The sequence below is a fragment of the Jaculus jaculus genome, chromosome 1 (genome assembly GCF_020740685.1).
Source record: "Jaculus jaculus isolate mJacJac1 chromosome 1, mJacJac1.mat.Y.cur, whole genome shotgun sequence".
Taxonomy (NCBI): Eukaryota; Metazoa; Chordata; class Mammalia; order Rodentia; family Dipodidae; genus Jaculus; species Jaculus jaculus.
Genome location: NC_059102.1, coordinates 33,679,331 through 33,701,125, shown reverse-complemented (window position 1 = coordinate 33,701,125; position 21,795 = coordinate 33,679,331). Strand labels below are relative to the sequence as shown.

The following is a 21,795-nucleotide window of genomic DNA, read 5'->3' as shown; positions in this document are numbered from 1 at the left end:
AATTATATTTATTATGTTTATTATTCTAGTTATTATTAAACTATAATTGTGTTCAAGCTGATAGACAAAACTTCATCCAGGGATGCTTTTTGAGAAACATGAGTATAAAATCTCTTCTGCCTTATAAAATTCTTAAGCACAATAATACCAGTATTGTTCACTTAATGCCATTAGATATTATAATTTCTACCTTTTTCTTTTTTGCTACTGAATATGCTATGTATTTACTCTGATCTTACTTTTTCCCCCTAGATTTTTTAGATTTATTTAATTTTTTAAATTTATTTATTTGAGAGTGACAGACAGGGAAAGAGGCAGGGAGAGAAAAAATATGGGCACATCAGGGCCTCCAGCCACTGTAATTGAACTCCAGACACATGCACCACTTTGTGCATCTGTCTTACATGGGTACTGTGGAACTGAGCCTCGAACCCAAGTCCTTAGGCTTCACAGGCAAGCACTTAACCACTAAGCCATCTCTCTACCCACCCCCCCCCCCCGAGATTTGAATACCAAAGTTTTCAGGGTCTCCCTCCCTCCTTCCCTTCATTCCTCCCTCCCTTCCTTTCTTTCTGTTTGGGTTGTTTCTGCCCCGCCTACCTTGAATCCATCTGGAATGATGAAGAGCCAGCTGCTATGGTTAACTATGCATTTTGGTTAATGAATAGACTAACAAGATACATAAAACATATGTAAACTGTGCAGAGTTAGTTGCTGTCAAAGCCCTAGGGATATAATACTTTTGCTTTTCCTTTTCAAAAAACTCTTAACTTTCCTGTGGTATTTTGTTTTCTAATTTACCATTCCTAATACTATCACGATACTTCCTTTTTCTGCTTAGCTTGAACAGAATTCCCCATGTGAATTTGTAGGAGACTGTTAAGGTGCCAAAGGAAATAACCCATCCATTGTGTTAAATAGGTTTCCTTTTAGATGCATGCATGGAATAAGGACAGAAGTTTAATGGAATATTTTTGTGGTTATTTTTTTTGGACCCTATTTCTTTTCTCCCTCCCCACCCCTTTTTTGGCTACTAATGTTGCTTTTGAGTTCCTCTTTGGGGTTAGAGTCACTAAATAGTATGTTTCTTGAAAATATTTTTATCATAATGGCCAGCTACAGCTAGAATATTGCATTCAGCCAAGCCTTGAAATTTCCTGTAATCTGTGCCATCCTGTCTCATACTGTCCCATCTCATAGTTGTCCTCTCTCTGCAGTGCTCTATGCCCAGGTCTCTGTGGCTGGGCTGCTCCAGCCTGGCGGACAGCATGCCTTCTCTGCGATGCCTGTATAATCCAGGGACTGGCGCCCTCACAGCTTTCCAGGTACTTTCTCTGTCTCTATGGGTTATTTGTGGGTGTTGATGTGTGTATGTCTAATTCCTTAGTATGTCCCTCCCTCTTTTTCATGCTTTACTTGAGTTCACCTCTTTTCCTTCATGTTGCCTGTATTTTGCCTCACTCGTTACGCTTTTTTGATTAACTTTTAATGGAGAGCCACACTGATCAACTCTTAAGACATTGGTTTGTCAAGGGCTGTATGTGTGTGTATGTGTGTGTTTAAGTGTGGTGCTAGAGATTGAACTTAGTGCCCTGTCCATGTCAAGCAAGCACCCTACCAACTTAGCTACATCCCCAGTCCTGCAACTGGTTTGTTAAGATGAGTGTAGCACAACTTTGTTGTTTTTCAAACCTACTATCATTCTTCTGTGTGATAGTAACTTTTAAAGTAAACTAATTAAGTAGCAATTCAGAATGTACTGTTTGCTATGGACCTACATAAAGTAAGTTCATGTAATTAATTAGTCAGTTGCTTGAACATCTTATGATTTTATTATGATTACTACAAATTGATTCATATTCAGTGATTCTTGGTTACTGTAGTGCTTGCTATCTGTGCGTGTACAGTCCAGTTGATCTTGTGTGGATTGATAGCATGTAACTCCCCTCCACCTTTCTCAGAGGCCAGGAAGTCAGTTCCTTGATGTAAGAGGAAACTAGAGGAGAAAAATGGAAATTTGCTCATTATTTATAGATTGGGGCATCAAGCACGATGATTTTCTTGGCACAAGTATTATCTGCCCACCTCAGCTATTTTGAATTTATGTCTAACAGTTCATAATAATAGGTAGTGTACAACAAGTTAATTGTTTTATAGTCATCATTGCCTTCTTGGATACCTTTTCAAATCCTTCAGAAAACAGTTCTTTCAGAAAATAATGAGAGAGAGAGATGACTGGAGTGACAGTCTGTGGAAGCTAATCCTGACCACTGATAACTTGTGGGACCATGGATACTAAGCTACTGAAAGGATTTAAGCACAAGTTTGACCTAGTAAGTTTTTTTATTTTTGAGACAGGTTACATTAGAACCTGGTATTAAATAATGCTATTGGGGCTGGGAAGGTTGCCAAATGGGTAAAATGTGTGCTGTGCAGATGTGGAGCTCAGATCTCCAGTACCACTTAAATGTGGGGTATCTGTAATGCCAGCTCCCGGGAGATAGAGACAGAGGACCCCCTGGGCAAACTGGCTAGTTATACTAGCAGAATCAGTGAGCCTTGGGTTCAAGTGACAGACCTTGCCTCTGAGAATAAGGTGGAGACTGAAGAAGATATTCAGTATTGACTTCTGGCCTTCACATGCATATATATGCATGTACAACTCCCATACACATGCAAAAAAAAAAAAAAAAAAAAAAAAAAACAACCTACTGTCCTTCTGCCTCTACTTCCTAAGTGCTAGGATTACAGGCCTGTGCCACCATTCCAAGCAGTTTTAGTAATTGAGAGGTGAGGGCAGTTTGGTTTTAACCTCAGGACCCCCTTTACACTGTTAAAAATTATTGAAGGATCTCAAAGTACTTCTATTGATATTTGTTATACCTATTTATGTTTACTATATGTGAAATTAGAAAGTAGGTCATTTAAAATAATTATAATAAACCTTCACCTGTAATCCTAACATTCTAGAGATGGAGGCAGGAGGATCATGATTTCAAGACCAGCCTAGGCTACCTAGCAAGACTCCAGGCCAGCCTGGGTTATATATAGAGACCTTGTTTTTCCATCTCCTATTTCCAAATACCACTGCCACCAAGTATGGCATACAAATGCAGGGGAGATTTAATGAAAACTGTATTTTTTTTTATTTATTTTAAATATTTTTATTTATTTATTTATTTTAAATATTTTTATTTATTTATTTATTTGAGAGCAACAGACAGAGAAGGAGGCAGATAGAGAGAGGGAGAGAGAATGGGCGTGCCAGGGCCTCCAGCCACTGCAAACGAATTCCAGATGTGTGCGCCCCCTTGTGCATCTGGCTAACGTGGGTCCTGGGGAGTCGAGCCTTGAACCGGGGTCCTTAGGCTTCACAGGTAAGTGCTTAACCACTAAGCCATCTCTCCAGCCCCAAAACTGTACTTTTAAAATGTATTGTTTCATTTATTTATGTCTAATGTCTGGATTAATTAAAGATGACTATATTTTCAAATTTCCCCCTTCATTCCTTCTGCTTTGGGTGTTTTATTTAAAATATATGGAGAAGGGGCTGGAGAGATGGCTTAGTGGTGAAGGTACATGCCTATAAAACCTAAGGATCCAGGTTTGATTCTCTAGGTGCCATGTAAGCCAGATGCACATGGTGGTGCATGTGTCTGGAGTTCATTCACAGTGGCTAGAGGCCCTGGTGCACCCATTCTCACTCACTCACTCTCTCCCTCTCTCAGTCTCAAATAAATAAATAAAAATAAGTCTTAAGCTGGGCATGGTGGTGCATGCCTTTAATCCCAGCACCTGGGAGGCAGAGGTAGGAGGATAACTGTGAGTTTGAGGCCACCCTGAGATGACATAGTGAATTCCAGGTCAGCCTGAGCTAGAGTGAGACCCTACCTTGAAAAAACAAAAAAAAAAAAAGAAAAAAAAAAAAGAAAGAAAGAAAAGAAAACTAAGTCTTTAAAATTGACAAAAAATTTAAAATATATGAAGAGGGCTGGAGGGATGGCTTAGTGGTTAAGGCTCTTGCCTACAAAGCCAAAGGACCCAGGTTTGATTCCCCAGGAACACATAACCCAGATACACAAGGTGACACATGCACCTGGAGTTTGTTTGCAGCATCTGGAGGCCCTGGTATGCCCATTCTCTCCCCCCCCCTCTCTCTCTCAAATAAATAAAATATATTAAAAATCAAATATATGAAGACTCTCTGGCTTAACACAAATAATATAGTTTTAAAAAGGGAAGTGGCTGTAGAGATATTTGAACAGTTAAAGGCACTTGTTTATAAAGCCTGCTGGCCAGAGTTCAATTCCCCAGTACCTATGTGAAGCCTTGGAGTTTGTGTCTAGAGTTTGTTTGCAACTGGAAGAGGCCCTGGCATGCCCGTACTCTCTTTCTTTCTCTGCAAATAAATAAGTAAAAATGTTTTCTTAAAAAAGAGAGGAGCCAGTCATGCTGGTGCATGTCTATAATTCTAGCACTCAGGAAGCAGGGAGGATCATGAATTGGGACCAAGCTAATGTTATATAGCAAGTTCCAGGCCAACCTGACCTATGTTGTGTATATCTGTCTCATAACATCAAGGGCTGGGGATACAGGTCAGTGGTAGAGCTCTTGCCTAGTATTCTCAAAGCCCTGCCAGTGGTCCATGGCACCATCAGCAGAAGAGCAGTAGTGTTTTTGGGGAAATAGTTTAGTACACTTTTAAAGCAATTATAATGTTCTTCTCTCTTTTTAAAATTTTCTCAGCACTAGGAATGTAGGACTCAAGGCCTTGCTAGGCAAGCTTACCACCATGGATCTACACACCCAGCATATGCAGTTCTTAAAGATAAGTTACAATCTGACATCTGAAATACACACTTCCTGTGTTCTAGTAAAATCTATCAGTCTTGATCTTTTCACAAATTATGCTCAAGCAATTGGATATCCATATATGAAATGGTGAACTTAAACTGTTACATTATGCCGCATACAAAAATTAACTTGAAATAGACCATAGACCTAAGTATAAGTCAAAATGATAAAACTAATAAGGACACATTGTATATAGGTGAAATAGATTTCATGAACCATAAAATAACAAATTGGATTTCATTAGTGTTTAAAACTTTAGTTTTTTGAAATGGTTCAAAACCCAGCAGATAGAAGCTGAGTGTGATTGCACATACTCAGAATTCCAACACTCTGAAGGCGGAGGCACGAGGATCAGCCTAGGCTACATGAGACTCTGTCTCAAAAAACCAAAAAAATAAGCAAATAAATAAATAAAAATTAAAGGTCTGGGGCTTAGTTAGTCGAGCATGCATTAAGTGAAGCAGGAATTCAATCCTTAGCACTGCGTAAAACTAGGCATGGTGTTATGTGCCTGAAATCCCAGCATTCAGGAAGTAGAGACAGTAAGAACAGAAATTTAAGGTCATCTTCCAAAGAGTGTGTTCAAGGCCAACCAGGGCCTGTCTTTACAAAAAGATACAGACTGACAAAGAATATTTGTAAAATACACATGTGGGGCTAGAAGAGGATGGCTAGGTGAGTTTAAGAGTGCTGGCTGGCCCAAAAAGGTCTGAGTTACTCTCAGGTCAGCTCTTCAGCACTACAGCCGTGTGGCTGCTCATGCTTGTCAGCCAGCCTGACTGAAAACGTGGATCAGGTTCAGTGAGAGATTCATCTCAAGGAAGCAAGCAGAAGAGAAATGGAGGACACCTATATTCTCCTCTGCCCTCTGCAGGTGTACATAGGAGGTGCTTGTATCTGCACATATGTGCATATACCTCTGACATACACAACACCTCACATACTGTATACACACACAAGCACATATAGGCCAAAAAAATAAAGTGTACCATTTTTTTAAAAACACGTGTTAGAAGATTTGTAAAAGTCTTTTACTATCCGTACAGTAAAATAAACTACCTAGTAAGACAATGGGCAGAACTACTTGAGTATGTATAAACCAAAGAATCTATACAAATGGAAGGTAAGCCTGTGAAAAGATGCTCAGTTTTCTAGTCTTCAGGAAAATGCAAATGAAAATCACAGAGATATATACCAGGTGTTGTGGCGTACAACTTTGATCTCAGCACTTGGGAGGCTGAGGTAGGAGGACCACTGTGAGTTCAAGGCCACCCTGGGCCACAGAGTGAGTCCCAGGTCAGTTTGGGCTAGAGTGAGACCCTGCCTCAAAAAACAGTCCAGCCAGGTGTGGTGGCACATGCCTTTAATCCCAGCATTTGGGAGGCAAAGGTAGGAGGATCACCATGAGTTCAAGGTCACTGAGACTACATAGTGAATTTCAGGTCAGCCTGACCTAGAGTGAGATCATCCTACCTTGAAAAACAAAAGCAAGCAAACAAAACAAAAAAGATTCCTCTCTGTTTTAGTTAACTTTTGGGCTGGAGAGATTGCTTAGTGGTTAAAGGCACTTGCTTATCAGGGCTGGGCCCAGGTTGGATTTCCCCAGTACCCATGTAAAACCACACACACAAAGTGATGCATGCATCTGGAGTTCATTTTCAGTGGCAGGAGGTCCTGGCGTGCCCATACTTATACACACTCTCTCTCTTTCTGTCTCTCTCTCTTTCAAATAGATAAAAATGTTTTTAAAAGCCATGTGTGGTGGCACACACCTTTAATCCCAGTCCACAGGAGGCTGAAGTAGAAGGATCACTGAGTTCAAAATCAGCCTGGGCTAGAGCGAGATCCCACCTTGAAACAAACAATAAATGAATAACAGAACAAACAAATAAATATTACAATAAAGTCACAAAGATACAGCTCTGTTGCTCCCTACTCGCCTCGCTGTACCCCGAGGTGTAGACATAGGGTTTGAACACAGTCGGTGCATCTAGCTTCATTTAAGAAATGTGGTAGTCTTGGGCTGGAGAGATGGTTTAGTGATTAAGCACTTGTCTGTGAAGCTTAAGGACCACGGTTCGAGGCTCCATTCCCCAGGACCCACATTAGCCAGATGCACAAGGGGGCGCATGCATCTGGAGTTCATTTTCAGTGGCTGGAAGCCCTGGCACGCCCACTCTCTCTCTCTCTGCCTCTTTCTCTGTGTGCCGCTCTCTAATAAATAAATAAAAATAAAAATAAATTAACAAAAAAAGAAATGTGGTAGTCTTGCTATGTAGCCCAAGGTGACTTTGAACTCAAGGCATTTCTTCTGCCTGAGCCTCCTGGGTGCTGAAGTTACAGGCATTCATTATTATATCTGATTTAGAAAAAAAAAGTTGCCTTTTGTATGTGTTTGATTGTGTGTGCACACATGTGTATGCATGTTCATATGTGTGCATGCATGTAGAGGCCAAAAGTTGAGCATCGGAGGATCACTATGAGTTCAAGGCCAGCCTGAGGCTACATAGTGAATTGCAGGTCAGCCTGGACTAGAGCAAGATTCTACCTCCTATCTCGAATAGAACCAACCAAACAAACAAACAGCAACAACAACAAAAAACAAGATTCCTCTGGGGCTGGAGAGATGGCTTAGCAGTTAAGGCACTTGTCTGTGAAGCCCAAGGACAAATGTTCATTCCCCAGGCTCCACATAAGCCAGGTGCACATGGTGGCACATGTGTCTGGAGTTTGTTTGCAGTGGCTGGAGGTCCTAGTGTGCCAATTTCCCCCTCTTTCTTGCACTCTCTTTCTCTCTCTCAAATGAATAAATAAAAACACAAAATAAATAAAAAGAAAGTTGACCTTGGGTATCTTCCTCTATTATTTCCCCCCCCCCTTCTCTTTTTTTTGAGACATGGTCTCTCACTGAACCCAGAGTTCATTAATTCAGCTAGGGTAGCCAAAGGACCCAGGTTCAATTCCCCAGGACCCACGTAGGCCAGATGCATGATGTGGTGCATGCATCTGGAGTTCATTTGTAGTGGTTGAAGGCTCTGGCAAATCCACATTCTCATCCCCCCCCCCCCCCCGTGTCTTTCTCTCAAATAAATAAAATAACCGTCAAAGTAAATTTGTATCTTTCTAGTTTGGATTTTACTTTCTGTATTTGGATTTTTCCTAGGTAAAATTTATACCCAGTGAAAATATATAGATCTTAAGTATATTGAGATAAGGTACTGGAGATCAAGGCCTTGCACATGCTATGCAGGTGCTCTGCCCCTGGACTACATCCACAGCCCTTCTGTGGATGAGTTTTGACAAAAGTATACATTTGTATGAATTTCCCCAACTCTGAATATACAGAAAACTTACACACCCTTAAGAAAGTTCCCTTGTCTTCCTATCCAGTTAGAAGCTACTCCCTACATCCCATTACCTCTGTTGGTCACCAGAATTAGTTTTGCCTGTTCTTGAACCTCATAATAATGGAACACATAGCATATATTTTTGTCTGTTTCCTTTGGATCAACATGTTTTTTGAGAGGTTATAGATAATCAGTAATTTATTCTTTATCATTGCTGAATAATATCTCATCGTATTTGCACAGTATAGATCATCCATTTATTTATTATTAGATATTTGCATTAGTTCCAGGGCTGGGTTTTTTGCCTATTATGAATAAAGTGGTTATTTTGTTGTTGAGTTTTGTTTGTTTTCCAAACAGAGTCTTGCTATGTAATTATGGCTGGCCTACAACTTGCTATGTAACCTAGGCTGTCTCAAATTTATTGCAGTCCCACTTCAGTCTCTTAAGTACTGGGATTACAGACATGAACCATCATGCCTGCCTTATTTATAAACAGTTTTTATAAGTGTTTTTGGCATATATTTTTATACTTAGGCAAATATCTAAGAATAGCATTTCTGGGTCATACACTGAGTATATTTTTAACTTTAAAAGGTACATTCAAATAATTCTTCTGAGTTGTCCAAATAGAATACTCGTTTTTAAACTACTGTGTTGCCAAGTATGCTTAAGGAATGACTCAAAAAAGCGTTGCAGCATTTTTTTTAATCATAGCATTCTTTTAGTAAGTTTGAAGCATTTTAAAAAATATTTATTAGGGCTGGAGGGATGGCTTAGCAGTTAAGGCATTTGCCTGCAAAGCCAAAGGACCCAGGTTCAATTCCTCAGGACCCACATTAGCCAGATGCACAAGGGGATGCACATGTCTGGAGCTCCTTTGCAGTGGCTGGAGGTCCTGGTGTGCCCATTTTCTCTCTCTCTCTTCTCTCTTTCTCCCTCTTTCTCTGTCAAATAAATAAATAAATAAATAAAATATTAAAAAATATTTATTATACCCAGGCATGGTGGCGCACGCCTTTAATTCTATCACTTTGGGAGGCAGGGGTAGGAGGATTGCTGTGAATTCAAAGCCACCCTTAAACTACAGAGTGAATTGCAGGTCAGCCTGGGCTACAGCAAGACGCTACTTCAAAAAACCAAAAAAAAAAAAAAAAATTGATTTTTGTGCTTGTGCGCGTACACGCGTGTGTCACATGTGCATGCAAGATGTGTGTGTGGAGGTCAAGGACAACTTCAAGATGTCTGTGTTCACCTTCTTTGAGACAGGGTGTCTTGCTGCTGCAAACTGCCAGACTACAAAAGAATGTCTGATTAGCAGCCTGTGAACTTTGGGTTCTTCTGGTCCTACCTCCCATTGTTATAGGTGCACTGGGATCACAGATATATGTGCCATTTTGCATCCAGCTGTAAGGCTTCTATGTGTGCTGAGGGAATTGAACCAGGACTGGCAGGCAAATGCCTTTAACTGCCATCTCTCCAGCCTAAAACATTTTTAATATGTAAAAAAAAAAAAAAAAAAAATTTTCTTTTTTCTTTTTTTCCGTTGTCAAAGTAAGGTCCCACTCTAGCCCAGCCTGACCCGTAACTCACTCTGTAGCTTTAGGCTGGCCTCAAGCTCATGATCCTCCTTCCTCTGCCTCCTGAGTGCTGGGGTTAAAGGCATGTGCCACCACCCCTGGCTAAGACTTGAAAATTTTTGTGATATTAGAAGAGGAAGAGCCATGGAAGCATTGCTGAGTTGTTGATAACTCTTATAACTTGGATCAAAACTGCAACATTGGGATGATCTGCTCATTGTAATCTAAAACCGTCTAGTTTAAAGTAGGGGCAGAAAAGATGCTGAAAAATAGTTAAAATAGATCCTAAGAGGATCTGTTTACTTTGAAAATGTTCACACTTTCCTCATTCCATTGATTTATTCTGGAAAGTGTTTAGGTGACTAAAAGAATTTCTGTTAATAGTGGATGTGTTTTATGTATTTGTTTGTCATTAGCAAATGGTGATCTTATAATCTGTAGTAGTTAATAAGAAAGAACAATAAAGAAAAAGTGCTTCAATAGCTGAATAGTTAAGGCCTTTATTTTTATTTTTCTTTAGACACAGAAAGAGAGGAGAAATAAAATTGTAATGCTAAGATTATGAGTAGATTCATATGACCTCAGAATATTTTAGGTATCAAGGATAGCTAGTAATGGTAAGAAAATCTTGACCTAAGTGAACCATATGGCATTTTTAAAATTGCCTAGGGTCCTTTTTCAAAGATTGAGATTGTTGGGAGGTGAATTCAGGAGTGAGATTTTAAAATAATGGGGAGAGGTTGCTGGAGAGATGGCTTGGCAGTTAAAGCATTTGCCTGAGAAGCCTAAGGACCCATGTTTGACTCTTCAGGTCCCATGTAAGCTGTGCACACAAGGTGGCACATGCATCTGAAGTTTCATTACAGTGGTTGGAGGCATGCCAATTCTCTCTCTCTTGAATTAAAAAAAAAAAAAAGCCAGTCCATCAGATTTGTCTAAAAAAACTTTTTTTCCCCAGGTAGGATCTCACTCTAGCCCAGGTTGACTAGGAATTCACTGCAGTCCTTCTGCCTTTGTCCTGGGAGTAATAAAAATAAATAAGTTATTTTGTTATGAGAGAGAATTGACATGCCAGGGCCTCTAACCACTGCATCTGAACACCAGACACATGAGCTACCTTGTGCACCTGTGTCACTTTGTGCATCTGGCTTATGTGGGTTCTTGGGAATGAACCTGGGTCCCTAGGCTTCATAGGCAAACATCTTTATTTTTTTTATTATTATTATTATTTTATTTTTGAGAGAGAGAAAAAGAGGCAAAGTAAGAGAGAGAGGGTGGGAGGGAGGGAATGGGTCCTCCAGGGCCTTTCAGCCACTGTGAACAAACTCCAGACGCATGCACCTCTCTCTCCCTCTCCCTTTCATGCACGTGTGCAACATTGCACACTTGTTTCTCTGTGCATTTGGCTACGTGGGATTTAACTGCTAAGCAGTCTGTCCAGCCTACAAGCACTTAAAAAATTATTTTATTTTATTTATTTGAGAGAGAGAGAGGGGCAGATAGAGAGAATGAGTGCACCAGGGCATTCAGCCACTGCAAATGAACTCCAGAAGCATGTGCCACTTTGTGCATCTGGCTTATGTGGGTCCTGGGGAATTGAACCTGGGTCTTTTGGCTTTACAGGCAAGTGCCTTTTCCATTAAGCCATCCCTCCAGCCCTATAAGCACTTTTTATAGGAGCTGGAGGGACGGCTTAGCGGTTAAGGTGCTTGCCTGCAAAGTCTAAGGACCCAGGTTCAATTCCCCAGTATCCATGTAAGCCAGATGCACAAAGTAGCTCATGCATCTAGAATTTGTTTGCAGTGGCTAGAGGCCCTGTTGTGCCCATTCTGTGTCTCTCTTTCTGCTTCTTTCTGGCCCCCTCAAATCAATAAAGATTATTAAAAATTTTTTTAAATTATATATTTATCTGAGAGAGAAAAAGAAACACAAAAAGAATGGTTATACCAAGGCCTCCTGCCACTGCAGATGAACTCCAGACACATGTGCCGCTTTGTATATCTGGCTTTACATGTGTACCTCCATCCTCGTGTTTTATTACTTAGACATGTGAGAGATAACATCATCTACAAAGTGAAATGCCAGAATGGAGTAGTGTGGGGCTGGGGAGGTGGTTCAGCTGTTACAGGCACTTACTTGCAAAGCCTGCTGGCCCAGGTTTGATTCCTAAGCTTCCCACCTGTGCCAGATGCAAGAAGTGGCACAAGTGTCTGGAGTTCCTTTGCATAGAGAGATAAGAGGCTCTGATAAGCATTATGTGTGTGCATACACACACATATGAAAATAAATAAAAACTTTAGCCAGGTGTGGTGGCACATGCCTTTAATCCTAGCCCTTGGGAGGCTAAGGTTGGAGAATTGCAATGAGTTTGAGGCCAGCCTTAAGCTACAGAGTGAGTGCCAGGTCACCCTGGACTGGAGTGAGACCCTACCTTAAAACAGAATAGATGAAAACAAATGGAATAGTACTGGAAAAATTAAGAACTACTCAGTATAATCATGTATGCATAAACATGTACATAATGGAAGGCTTTGTTTTATGAGTGACATTTTAGAAGACTACGGATTACCATATTGATTTAAATCCTATAAGGAAAATTATCCTATGACAACACTTACCAAGCCCTAGCTGATGCCCTTCCCACTGTATGTGAATAATTTTTGTTCAGTAGAATTTCTGTATAATAAAAAACCCATTTTACTTTCTTCCCATGTTAACATTTGACTAAGCTTATTACTATTGAGCTAGGAATATAGCTCAGTTGGTAGACCACTTGCATATCATGTATAAGGGTTTAATCCCCAGCAATGCAAAAGCTAAATGTGGTGGGGCAGACCTGTAATGCAAGCATTCAAGAAGCAGGAGAATCAGAAATTCACACATCCCCTTCGTTAGTTCAGTTGGTAGAGCAAAGGCCTGTAGACTGAACAGAAGTTCAAGGACATCCTTAGCTACATAGCAAGTTGGAGACCCATCTAGGCTACATGAGACCTTGTCTCAAAAAGATGTCACTAACATCTTAGTTTCTATCAGTCTGAAATGACTTAATTATCCATCTGTGTGTATATGTGTACACATAGATATGTATAGGAAAGTAATAATTTTTCTTTCATTTTTATTATTTAAATTATATAAAATTTAAGTTATTGTAGAAGATACAAAATGAAAAGGAAATGTGATAGTGATGTTCTATTAGATATTACTATTTTATTGATATTAGTAATTCTGAATTTCACACATTTTTGTCCAAATTCTGTATCAATCAGCTAGTAAAATTAATGACATCAGCCCCTGTGTCATGGACAGTTGCTCACATGTTTTTAGGTTGAGCAGAGTTTGAACCTGGTATTTATCCCACTGCTAGTTTCATTTCATGTAATTCTTAAGTAGTTTAAAATCTGCAGCTCCAAGTAATACAGAATAGAGGATTTCAGCTATTTGAAAATAATAGCATCTGACTAAACTTGTTTGTTTTGTTTTGTTTTATGAGGTAGGGTTTCACTCTAGCCCAGGCTGACCTGGAATTCTCTATGTAGTCTCAGGGTGACCTCAAACTCATGGCAGTCCTCCTACCTCTGCCTCCCAAGTCTGAGATTAAAGGCGTGTGCCAGCATGCTTGGCCTGACTAAACATACACACACACATATCCCCTCCCTCCCTCACCCATCTCCCTCTCCCTCTCCCTCTCCCTCTCCCTCTCTACACACACACACACACACACACACACACACACACACACACATGATGTTTAGTTATTTATTTGACAGAGAAAGAGGGAGGGAGGGAGAGAGAGAATGGGCACGCCAGGGCCTCCAGCCACTACAAACGAACTCCAGACACGTGTGCCCCCTTGTGCATCTGGCTAATGTCGGTCCTGGGGATTCAAACTTGGGTCCTTTGGCTTTGCAGGGAAGCATTTTAACCACTAAGCCATCCCTCTAGCCCTGACTAAACTCTTAATACATTTGTCTTTGCATAATCTACTTCACCCAAAGGGCCCTACCCCAAACACCTGTTCTCTACCCTTTGCCTCCTGACTTGTACCTAGCTAAATAATTCCTAATCATTAAGAGATTCAGCTCAGGTTGAGCTACGATCGGATCTTTACTTTTCCTTCTCAAACTAGTTAGACCATTTGTGCTCAGAATTTGCAATAGCATTAAAATGTCATAGCATTAATACACTGTTGTGAGTCTTTGTCTCTCTGAAGGCAGTGCTGTATTTTGTTCGTCATATTTCTAGTGTCAAGTATAGTACTTCATTACTTTGGTGAAAGAATAGGCAAATAATTTGAAGAAAGTTATCAAACAGCATATGTATATGATAGTAAGTGAAAAAGTATTAAATTGGTGGTGGTGTACATACGTACATACATACATACATACATACATACATACATTCTGTGTTTAGAAAGAAATCGTGATAATTAAACAGATATTCCAAGCACCACACATTGGCACACAAAAATAAATAAAAACATGCTGAGTCTGATTTATGGAGAGTCTTCATATTTTATATATTTGACTTTCATTCAGTTCACAGTATGATGATCCCCTCAGAATTGGATTATGTATTACTGAATTTGTACTCTTGTTCATGAACAAATGTGCATTTCAGGCTGTTAATGAGCGGCAGCACTACAAGCCAACTAACAGTTCAGTTTCATTGGTGTCAACATCTTTATCTTTAGAGCACTGTGTATTTGGGCAACTATTGGACTATTTTATTGCATCTTACTCTTACTCTATAACAGAATAGATACTGGGCAAGTTAAATACTAAAAGAGATAAGCAGCAGGCTACAGAAAAGACAAAAATCATCAGATGCACTGACAGTGACTCTTCAGCCTTGATGAAGTCCAATTTCAAAGCACACGTGTGTAGTATTAGAAATATTATTGGATATTATATCCTAATAAAGTGGAGTTGTGGGTTTAAAAACATTTTTGCTAACATTGAAATCTAGTGTTAAGCTTCAGTGCTTTCACCTTTTCTATACATGTATTTTTTTTTTTTCCAGTATGAAAAGTAGAGATGGGGTTAGAGAGATGGCTTATTGGTTAAGGTGTTTGTCTGCAAAGCCAGAGGAACTCGGTTGATTCCCCAGGACCCACGTAAGCCAGATGCACAAGGTGGTGCATGCGTCTGGAGGTCGTTTGCAAAGGCTGGAGGGCCTGGCACACCCATTCTCTCTCTGTCTCTCTCTCTCTGCTTCTCTTAATCTTTCAAATTAAAAAAAAAAAAAAAAAAAAAAGTAGAGATGACCTGAATTTGCTACATTTTACTTTGCCTTGGAAATTGCCTGTATCAGAAAAGTGACAGTTAGGCTGATTTGTCTTTCCAGATGCTTGCTTAGTAATTTAAATATTCTAATTCAAGTTTGGTGGTAATATTTTCTTATATTTCTTAGTATTTTTAAATTTTTTTAAAAAATTTTAATTTGCAAGCAGAGAGAGAGAAAGAGATAGAGAAAAGAGAGACAGACAAAATGGGCACGCCAAAGCCTATAGCCACTGCAAATAAACTCCAGATGCATGTGCCCCTTGTGTATCTGGCTATGTGAGTTATAGGGAATCAAACCTGGGTCCTTGGCTTCACAGGCAAACACCTTAACTGCTAAGCCATCTCTCCAGCTCCTATTTCTTAGTGTTTTGTTTTTTTTGGTGTTTTTTTTGGGGGGGGGTTGAGGTAGGGTCTCACTCTAGCCCAGGCTGACCTGGAATTCATAGGTAGTCTCAGGGTAGCCTCGAACTCAAGGCAATCCCCTACCTCTGCCTTCTGAGTGCTGGGATTAAAGGCATGCACCACCAGGCCCAATTTATTTCTTAGTATTTTCACATGTCCAATGTTGCTAAGGTTTACTTATGGGATAATGTGTGACATCTAGAATTTACAACAAACCTAGAGCATCTTCTTGGGAGACAATCATCTTTCCTTAAAATATTTTTATTCTTCATGATGGATCTGAAAATTAAAATCTTTATTAAAACAGTTTATTGCTTTTTTGATTGTTGAATAACATTGGAGTTTTCCATACTGCCCTAACTCTAACTGTACCCTTGATATTAGAAGGTGCAGGTACCCCCAGGGGTCTTGATGTTGCTCCAGTGCAGAAACCAGAAGAATGGAATTGATAAAGGAGGGTTAGAGAGGTACCTTCCTGCTGTGGGCAGCGGGGCTCATCTGTATCCTCCAGGAGGTACATGCTCCCTTCTTTAGATTCTGAGATTTTTATCTCTTGTCTCCTTTGTTTGTGCTGGGTAGAGACCATAGTTCCATAGGAGTTCTTTTATTTATTTTATTTTATTTGACAGAGAGAGACGGAGAGAATGGGCGCACCAGGGCCTCCAGCCACTGCAAATGAACTCCAGATGTTTGTGCCCCCTGTGCATCTGGCTAATGTGGGTCCTGGGGAATTGAACCTGGGTCCTTTGGCTCTGCAGGCAAATGTCTTAACTGCTAAGTCATCCCTCTAGCCCCTATAGGAGTTCTTTTTGTGCTGTTCAGGAATCTTTGTTGGTGGTTTTGTGACATTTGTACCTTCTCTCACTATTCTGCTTTATGTGGTGACACTTCATTGTTTTAGTATTTATGTGGACTGCCAAGATATGCAATCTTGGTGGATGGGCAACATTCTGGAAACTGTTTCCTTTGTTTAAGCCAGCAAACAAACAAAAACTCTTGGTTTTTTATTTGAGAGAGAGAGAGAGAGAGAGAGAGAGAGCGAGAGAGCGTGTGTGTGTGTGTGTGTGTGTGTGTGTGTATGTATGCGCACACATGCACCAGAGCCTCCTGCCACTGAAGGCCTTAAGTGCTGAGCCATCACTCCAGCCCTTCTGCTACTGCAAATGAATTCCAGACACACGTATTACTTTCTGCATCCAGCTTTATGCAGATACTGGGGAATTAAACCCAGGCTGGAAGGCTTTACGTGCAAGTGCCTGTAACCACAGAGCCATCTCTTCAGCTCCTCTCTTGACTTCTTTAGCTGCAAAGTCCTCTAACAACTGAGGTACTATTGGGAGCTGAGGTACATGGGTTTTGATTTTCCTGGAATTAACATTGAGTAGCTTTGAGCTTTTCTATTTTCTCTTACCTGGACCCCTATGGAACAAATTACATACTTTGAAATATTTATTTGGACCTGATATGTAGCACATTATATTGGCCCAGGATTTTGCAGTGTACCTTCTTCTGCTGGGTTATCTGTCATCTCCTTTTAAAGTGCTCAGGGTGTACCATACAAATCCTATACTTTTGTTGCAAATCTTTTACCTGTTAGTGGGAATTAAAGTGGAATTCTGGGCTGGGGAGATGGCTTAGTGGGTTAAGAGTGCTTGCTGCTTGTGCAAGAGGGCTTTTCAGGCCAGAGACTGTTAAGTTTGACTCCCAGTACCCATGTAAAAGACTGGGCATGGCCATGCACATCCATAACCTCAGTTGTGGGCAGTGGAGACAGGAGAATTATTAATTGTTGATAGCAGCTTGGGGTTGAGGAAGATACCTTTCAGAAAGAAATATGTACATGAGCAATAGGAGAATGGACACTATCAACATTCTTCTCTGGCCTCTGCATGCGTGCGCGCACGCGCACACACACAAATAGGAAGAAAACAATTACCTATCTTCATACATGAACTTTAAGTAAAAGTTCAAGTCTTAGCCTAATTAGGTCTAATTTGGGGGGAAGACTATAGGTTTTGTAATCTCATATATTTTCGTATTATACAACTCATCACTGTTACAAACTAGCAAATATTTTTTGCTTGTAAATGTGAAAAGCTTCATGTTTGAATGAAAGATCTTGATTTGCTTAACAAAGTGAAGTTGCTGTTACTCATTGTAGATTCTACCTTTTGTATGAAACATTGTTTGTGTGGAGGGTACTGGTTTCTTTTCTGGTACTAAATCATAAAGGAACTGTTTAGTATACTATCAGTATATTTCCCCTAAATTTTTAACTTGGCAGGTTGTTAATTTTTTGAAGCATTTCATTTTTAGCATAGTATAGCCCTTTGAGTGAAATTAGTAAAATGAGGGTAAAACCGGTACAGGATTCCAACAGCTTGAAAAACAACACAGTATTTGACCAAAGTCTCTTTTGTATTCCCTACTCTGGTTCTATTCCAGTAGTCCTGGAAATGTGCCTGTGAACTATTTACAGTGAGATTATAAAACTGAATCATGATTTTGGTGAGTAGAAGCCAGAGCATGTGGCTCCAGCACCCCAGCTGGCAGTAAGCTCTCTCTAGGTTTATGAATGTAGTTAGATGGCCCCCAACTGTTTACAAGACAGCAGAGGTGAGATCTTTGATTGACAAGTCAGAAATGCATTAGATCATTCTCTCTGCCAGTCTCTGGTTCATGCTGTTAAAAATGTCAGCCTCCAAGTTTGAATGGCAGCCTGAGGGCCTTAGAAGCTTTTTGTTTTCTGAGATGGAAACACAAATTGGATGTGTGCCTGAGCGCTTCATCCTGGGCTGTAATTTCATCTTTTAGCTAAGAACCACAAGGTACACGAGCAAAGCACCCTGTAAACAATAATACTGTGGGAAAAAAATAAACAAGGTCGTGTTTCTGGTACGTTGATCCGATGGTGTCCTGACCTCTATCACGTTGAACATCTCCACTCTGATTGCTGTTCCCTTTGGCATTACAATGAGAGAAAGAGAGACTGACATAGAGGAAAAGATTTAAAGTTGCAGTGTCGTTGCACATTCCTTGTATTGGCTATGAAATATTGAACTGTCAGAATGTGACACTTCGTTTTTTAAGCAACCTTTCTTGTTTGAGGTGTTTGCAGTTCATTCCTTTCTCCCCCATTTGTCCGCTTTCATTGATAGGGTTGGAAGTAGTTGCCTTAAATGCATGAAAAGGGACAATGTTAAAGAGAAGTGGTGCCAGCAGAGCCAAATAAACTTAACATTGAAACATAAATGCAGGCTGTGAGGTGCGGGCAAGGGAGGTTAAAGTTGAGTTAGTACATGAGTATTGGAGTTTATGGAACACTGTGTTAGAAGGAAGAATCACCTAAGGTTCCAGTTCTGTTTTGTGGAGGCAAGAAGTTAAGAAAGCTGTTATGGGTGAATAACAGAGGTACAAAGGCATTGTTTACTAAACTGATAGCACTCAAATCCAAATTAACCCTGGGATTTTAATTATTGTTTAAATTACCCTGTCTTTGATTAGTGGTAGATCTACAAAAGACTAACATTTTAGTAAGCAAGTGATTGTTATTAGCATTATGCTCTAACCAACTGAATAACCAGCCAGATAAGAAAGTAATTGTGTATGTGTGATATATGCATGGCATATGTGTGTGTGCAGCGTATGCACTTGTGAGTATAGATGTGCGTACCCTATGTGCATGCATGCAAAGGCCCGAGAAGGATGTTTGACTCCCCAGTACCCATGTAAAAGCTCCTTCTATTGATCTGCCTTCTTTCTCTGAGACAGTCTCTCACTGAACCTGGAGTCACTATTTTGCTGACCAGTGAGTCCCAGTGATTCTCTTGTCTCTACTTCCCTCAGCACTGGGGTTTCAGAAGTGGGTGGCTATGCCCTGCTTTTTACATGGGAACTGGGTCTTGAACTCGGGTTCTCCATGCTTGTGTATGGACTTCTTACCCCCTGAGCCATCTCCCTAGCACCAAGAAGACTGACTTTTTTCAATGTGCACAATTTGTATAGAACAACTATTATGCTCCAGCTTAATGATACATAAATAGAAAATGTAGACACTGTGCTCAGCCCTAAACATGACATCTAAACCACATCCTCCAAGGCTCGAGGGAACCTCATGGAAGAGGGAGCAGGATGTAGAGCAACAGGATGAGATGCAGAGCTGTGGACTGTCTTCTGGATATGACCAGTCTGCTGCACCACAGACTCACAGCACATGTGGTTTCAGCACATGACTGAGCTTATCAGTTATTTCATCATAGATGAGGGAGAGGTCCATGAGACTCCACCCCTCCCAGAGTAAATAGTGGAAACTAATGATTGCTGGGAGAGGGGAACTTATGTCCTTCAGTGGGATTGCCCACTCTTCTGTAAATAACTTTCCACCCATAATCAAGCATGTAGACCCTAATTTAAATCAGTGGGTAGAAAACAAAACAAAACAGGGCATGGGAATAGGATGTGGATTTAATGGGATGAAGAAGGTTGAAACATTTTTTAAATTTATTTTTATTTTTAAATTGTAATTAATTGATTTATTTAAGAGAAAGAGGCAGATAGGGTGAGAGAGAATTGATGTGTCAGGGCCTCCAGCCTTTGCAAACAAACTCCAGGTGCATGTGCCACTCTGTGCATGTGGTTCCACACAGGTCCTGGGGAATTGAACCTGGGCCCCTTGGCTTTGCAGGCAAGCACTTAAACCAGTAAGCCATCACTTCAGCCCTTGAAACATCTTTTCTAGTGAGGTTTCTAAAGAATTTTTTCTCCTAAGGACACTGCACTGTTGACAGTGCATATTTTTTCCTTTTTTTTTTTTTTTTTTTTTTTTTTTTGAGGTATAGTCTTGCTCTGGCCCAGGCTGACCTGGATTCAATATGTAATTTCAAGCTGGTCCTCTTACCTCTGCCTCCACGGTGCTGGGATTAAAGGCATGTACTTCCATACTAGGCAGAGAGAGAAAAAGAATGGTTATGCCAGGGCCTCTAGCCACTGCAAACAAATTCCATGTACCACTTTGTGCATATTGATTTATGTGGGTACGTACTAGAAAACTGAACTCGGGTCAATTAGGCTTGGCAGGCAAGTCCCTTAACCACTGAGTCATCTCTCCTGCCCCCAATAGTGCATATATTTTAAATCTTCATTTATTGGGGGGCATAGGACTTAGGAGTAAAGTTTAGCTGAGAATGGCCTTTTGCAGCTCTTCTACAGTATGGAAAAATAAGTGTTTGCATTGAAAGTACTTCGATTTCTCCCTTATTGATGGTTTTAAAGGACAACTGTTTAACTTATCCCTGCTCTGCCAGTGTGAAAGAGCTGTTTTCTATCATGAACACGTGAAGTACACTGGGAAAATGCAGCGACCATTTCTGGAACTCCTTCATCCCTGCTTTGAAAACATGCTGAAGGAGCTAGTGTTTGTAAAATGAAGTTCCTGCTCCTCTGAATCCAGAATTATACGCTCAGAAATGCGGTGTTCAGAAAGAAAGATCCAAGAGAAGACGATTGAACTAGTTACTGTCGTTTTTAAGTATTGCTCTGCAGTCTTAGAACATAAATATTGACGTACATTTGCAAATAATCTATGAGAACCCACTGTCTTGACTCAGTGGGGGAGTTTTTAAAAACCATTTTTCTAGAAATTGATTTCTCATTGGCTGATTTCCAGAGGATGAGTGAAAACAAACCATTCTTTTCAATCTTGTAAGACTAAGAGGGGTGCAGATGTTTATCTAAGAAACACTACTGGAAATGAGTGCATTTATAGAGTCTCCTAACTCTAATACAGGAAAACTACAGTATTTCTTCTTCCTTTGGTATATTGTTGATACTTCAGTTGAGTTTAAAACAGATCACATGCTGTGGGCTTTCAGAGTATCACACCTCTGTAATAATTGCTTTATTACTTATATTCTAGGCTTCATGAACAACAACAACAAAAATGTCAGTGTATTTGTAGAACTCTGGAATTATTTCAGCATTGGAAGGGACATCAGAGGACCTCACATGCAATTCATAATACTTATGGTGTGTGTTTGGCAGGAGATCATATAACCTATGCTAGATGTGTACCCACTCCATGGGATTTCTTGTTTTCTTCTTTGTTTGGTCCATTAGAAAGATTGCCTTCATGAACAAGCCAAAGATTTTGTATACTCACTGTTTCTAATTCCACCTTTTGTAGTATTATGAAGTAATTGTTCCTTTTTTTATACACAATGGTCTCCAGTATCCTTGGGTTTCAGTTTTTGAGGGGTTATCCAGTTGTGGATAGGGAGATGGCTCAGTGGTTAAAGGTACTTACTTGCAAAGTCTGTCAGTCTGGATTTAATT

At 40.2% G+C, this 21,795-nt stretch overlaps 1 protein-coding gene across 6 annotated transcripts in view; it reads left to right on the top strand.

Moving 5' to 3' along the window:
* Positions 1-21,795, top strand: part of Btrc (beta-transducin repeat containing E3 ubiquitin protein ligase) — a 211,122-nt gene that overhangs the window by 69,382 nt on the left and 119,945 nt on the right. For 4 of the 6 annotated variants that reach the window (XM_004659430.3, XM_045149707.1, XM_004659429.3 and 1 more), the window contains one exon: positions 1,218-1,325. The exons of the other annotated variants lie outside the window; for them this stretch is intronic. In XM_004659430.3, coding sequence (XP_004659487.2) covers positions 1,218-1,325 — 108 coding nt within the window. The remainder of the gene's footprint in view (positions 1-1,217; positions 1,326-21,795) is intronic. 6 annotated transcript variants of the gene reach the window in all.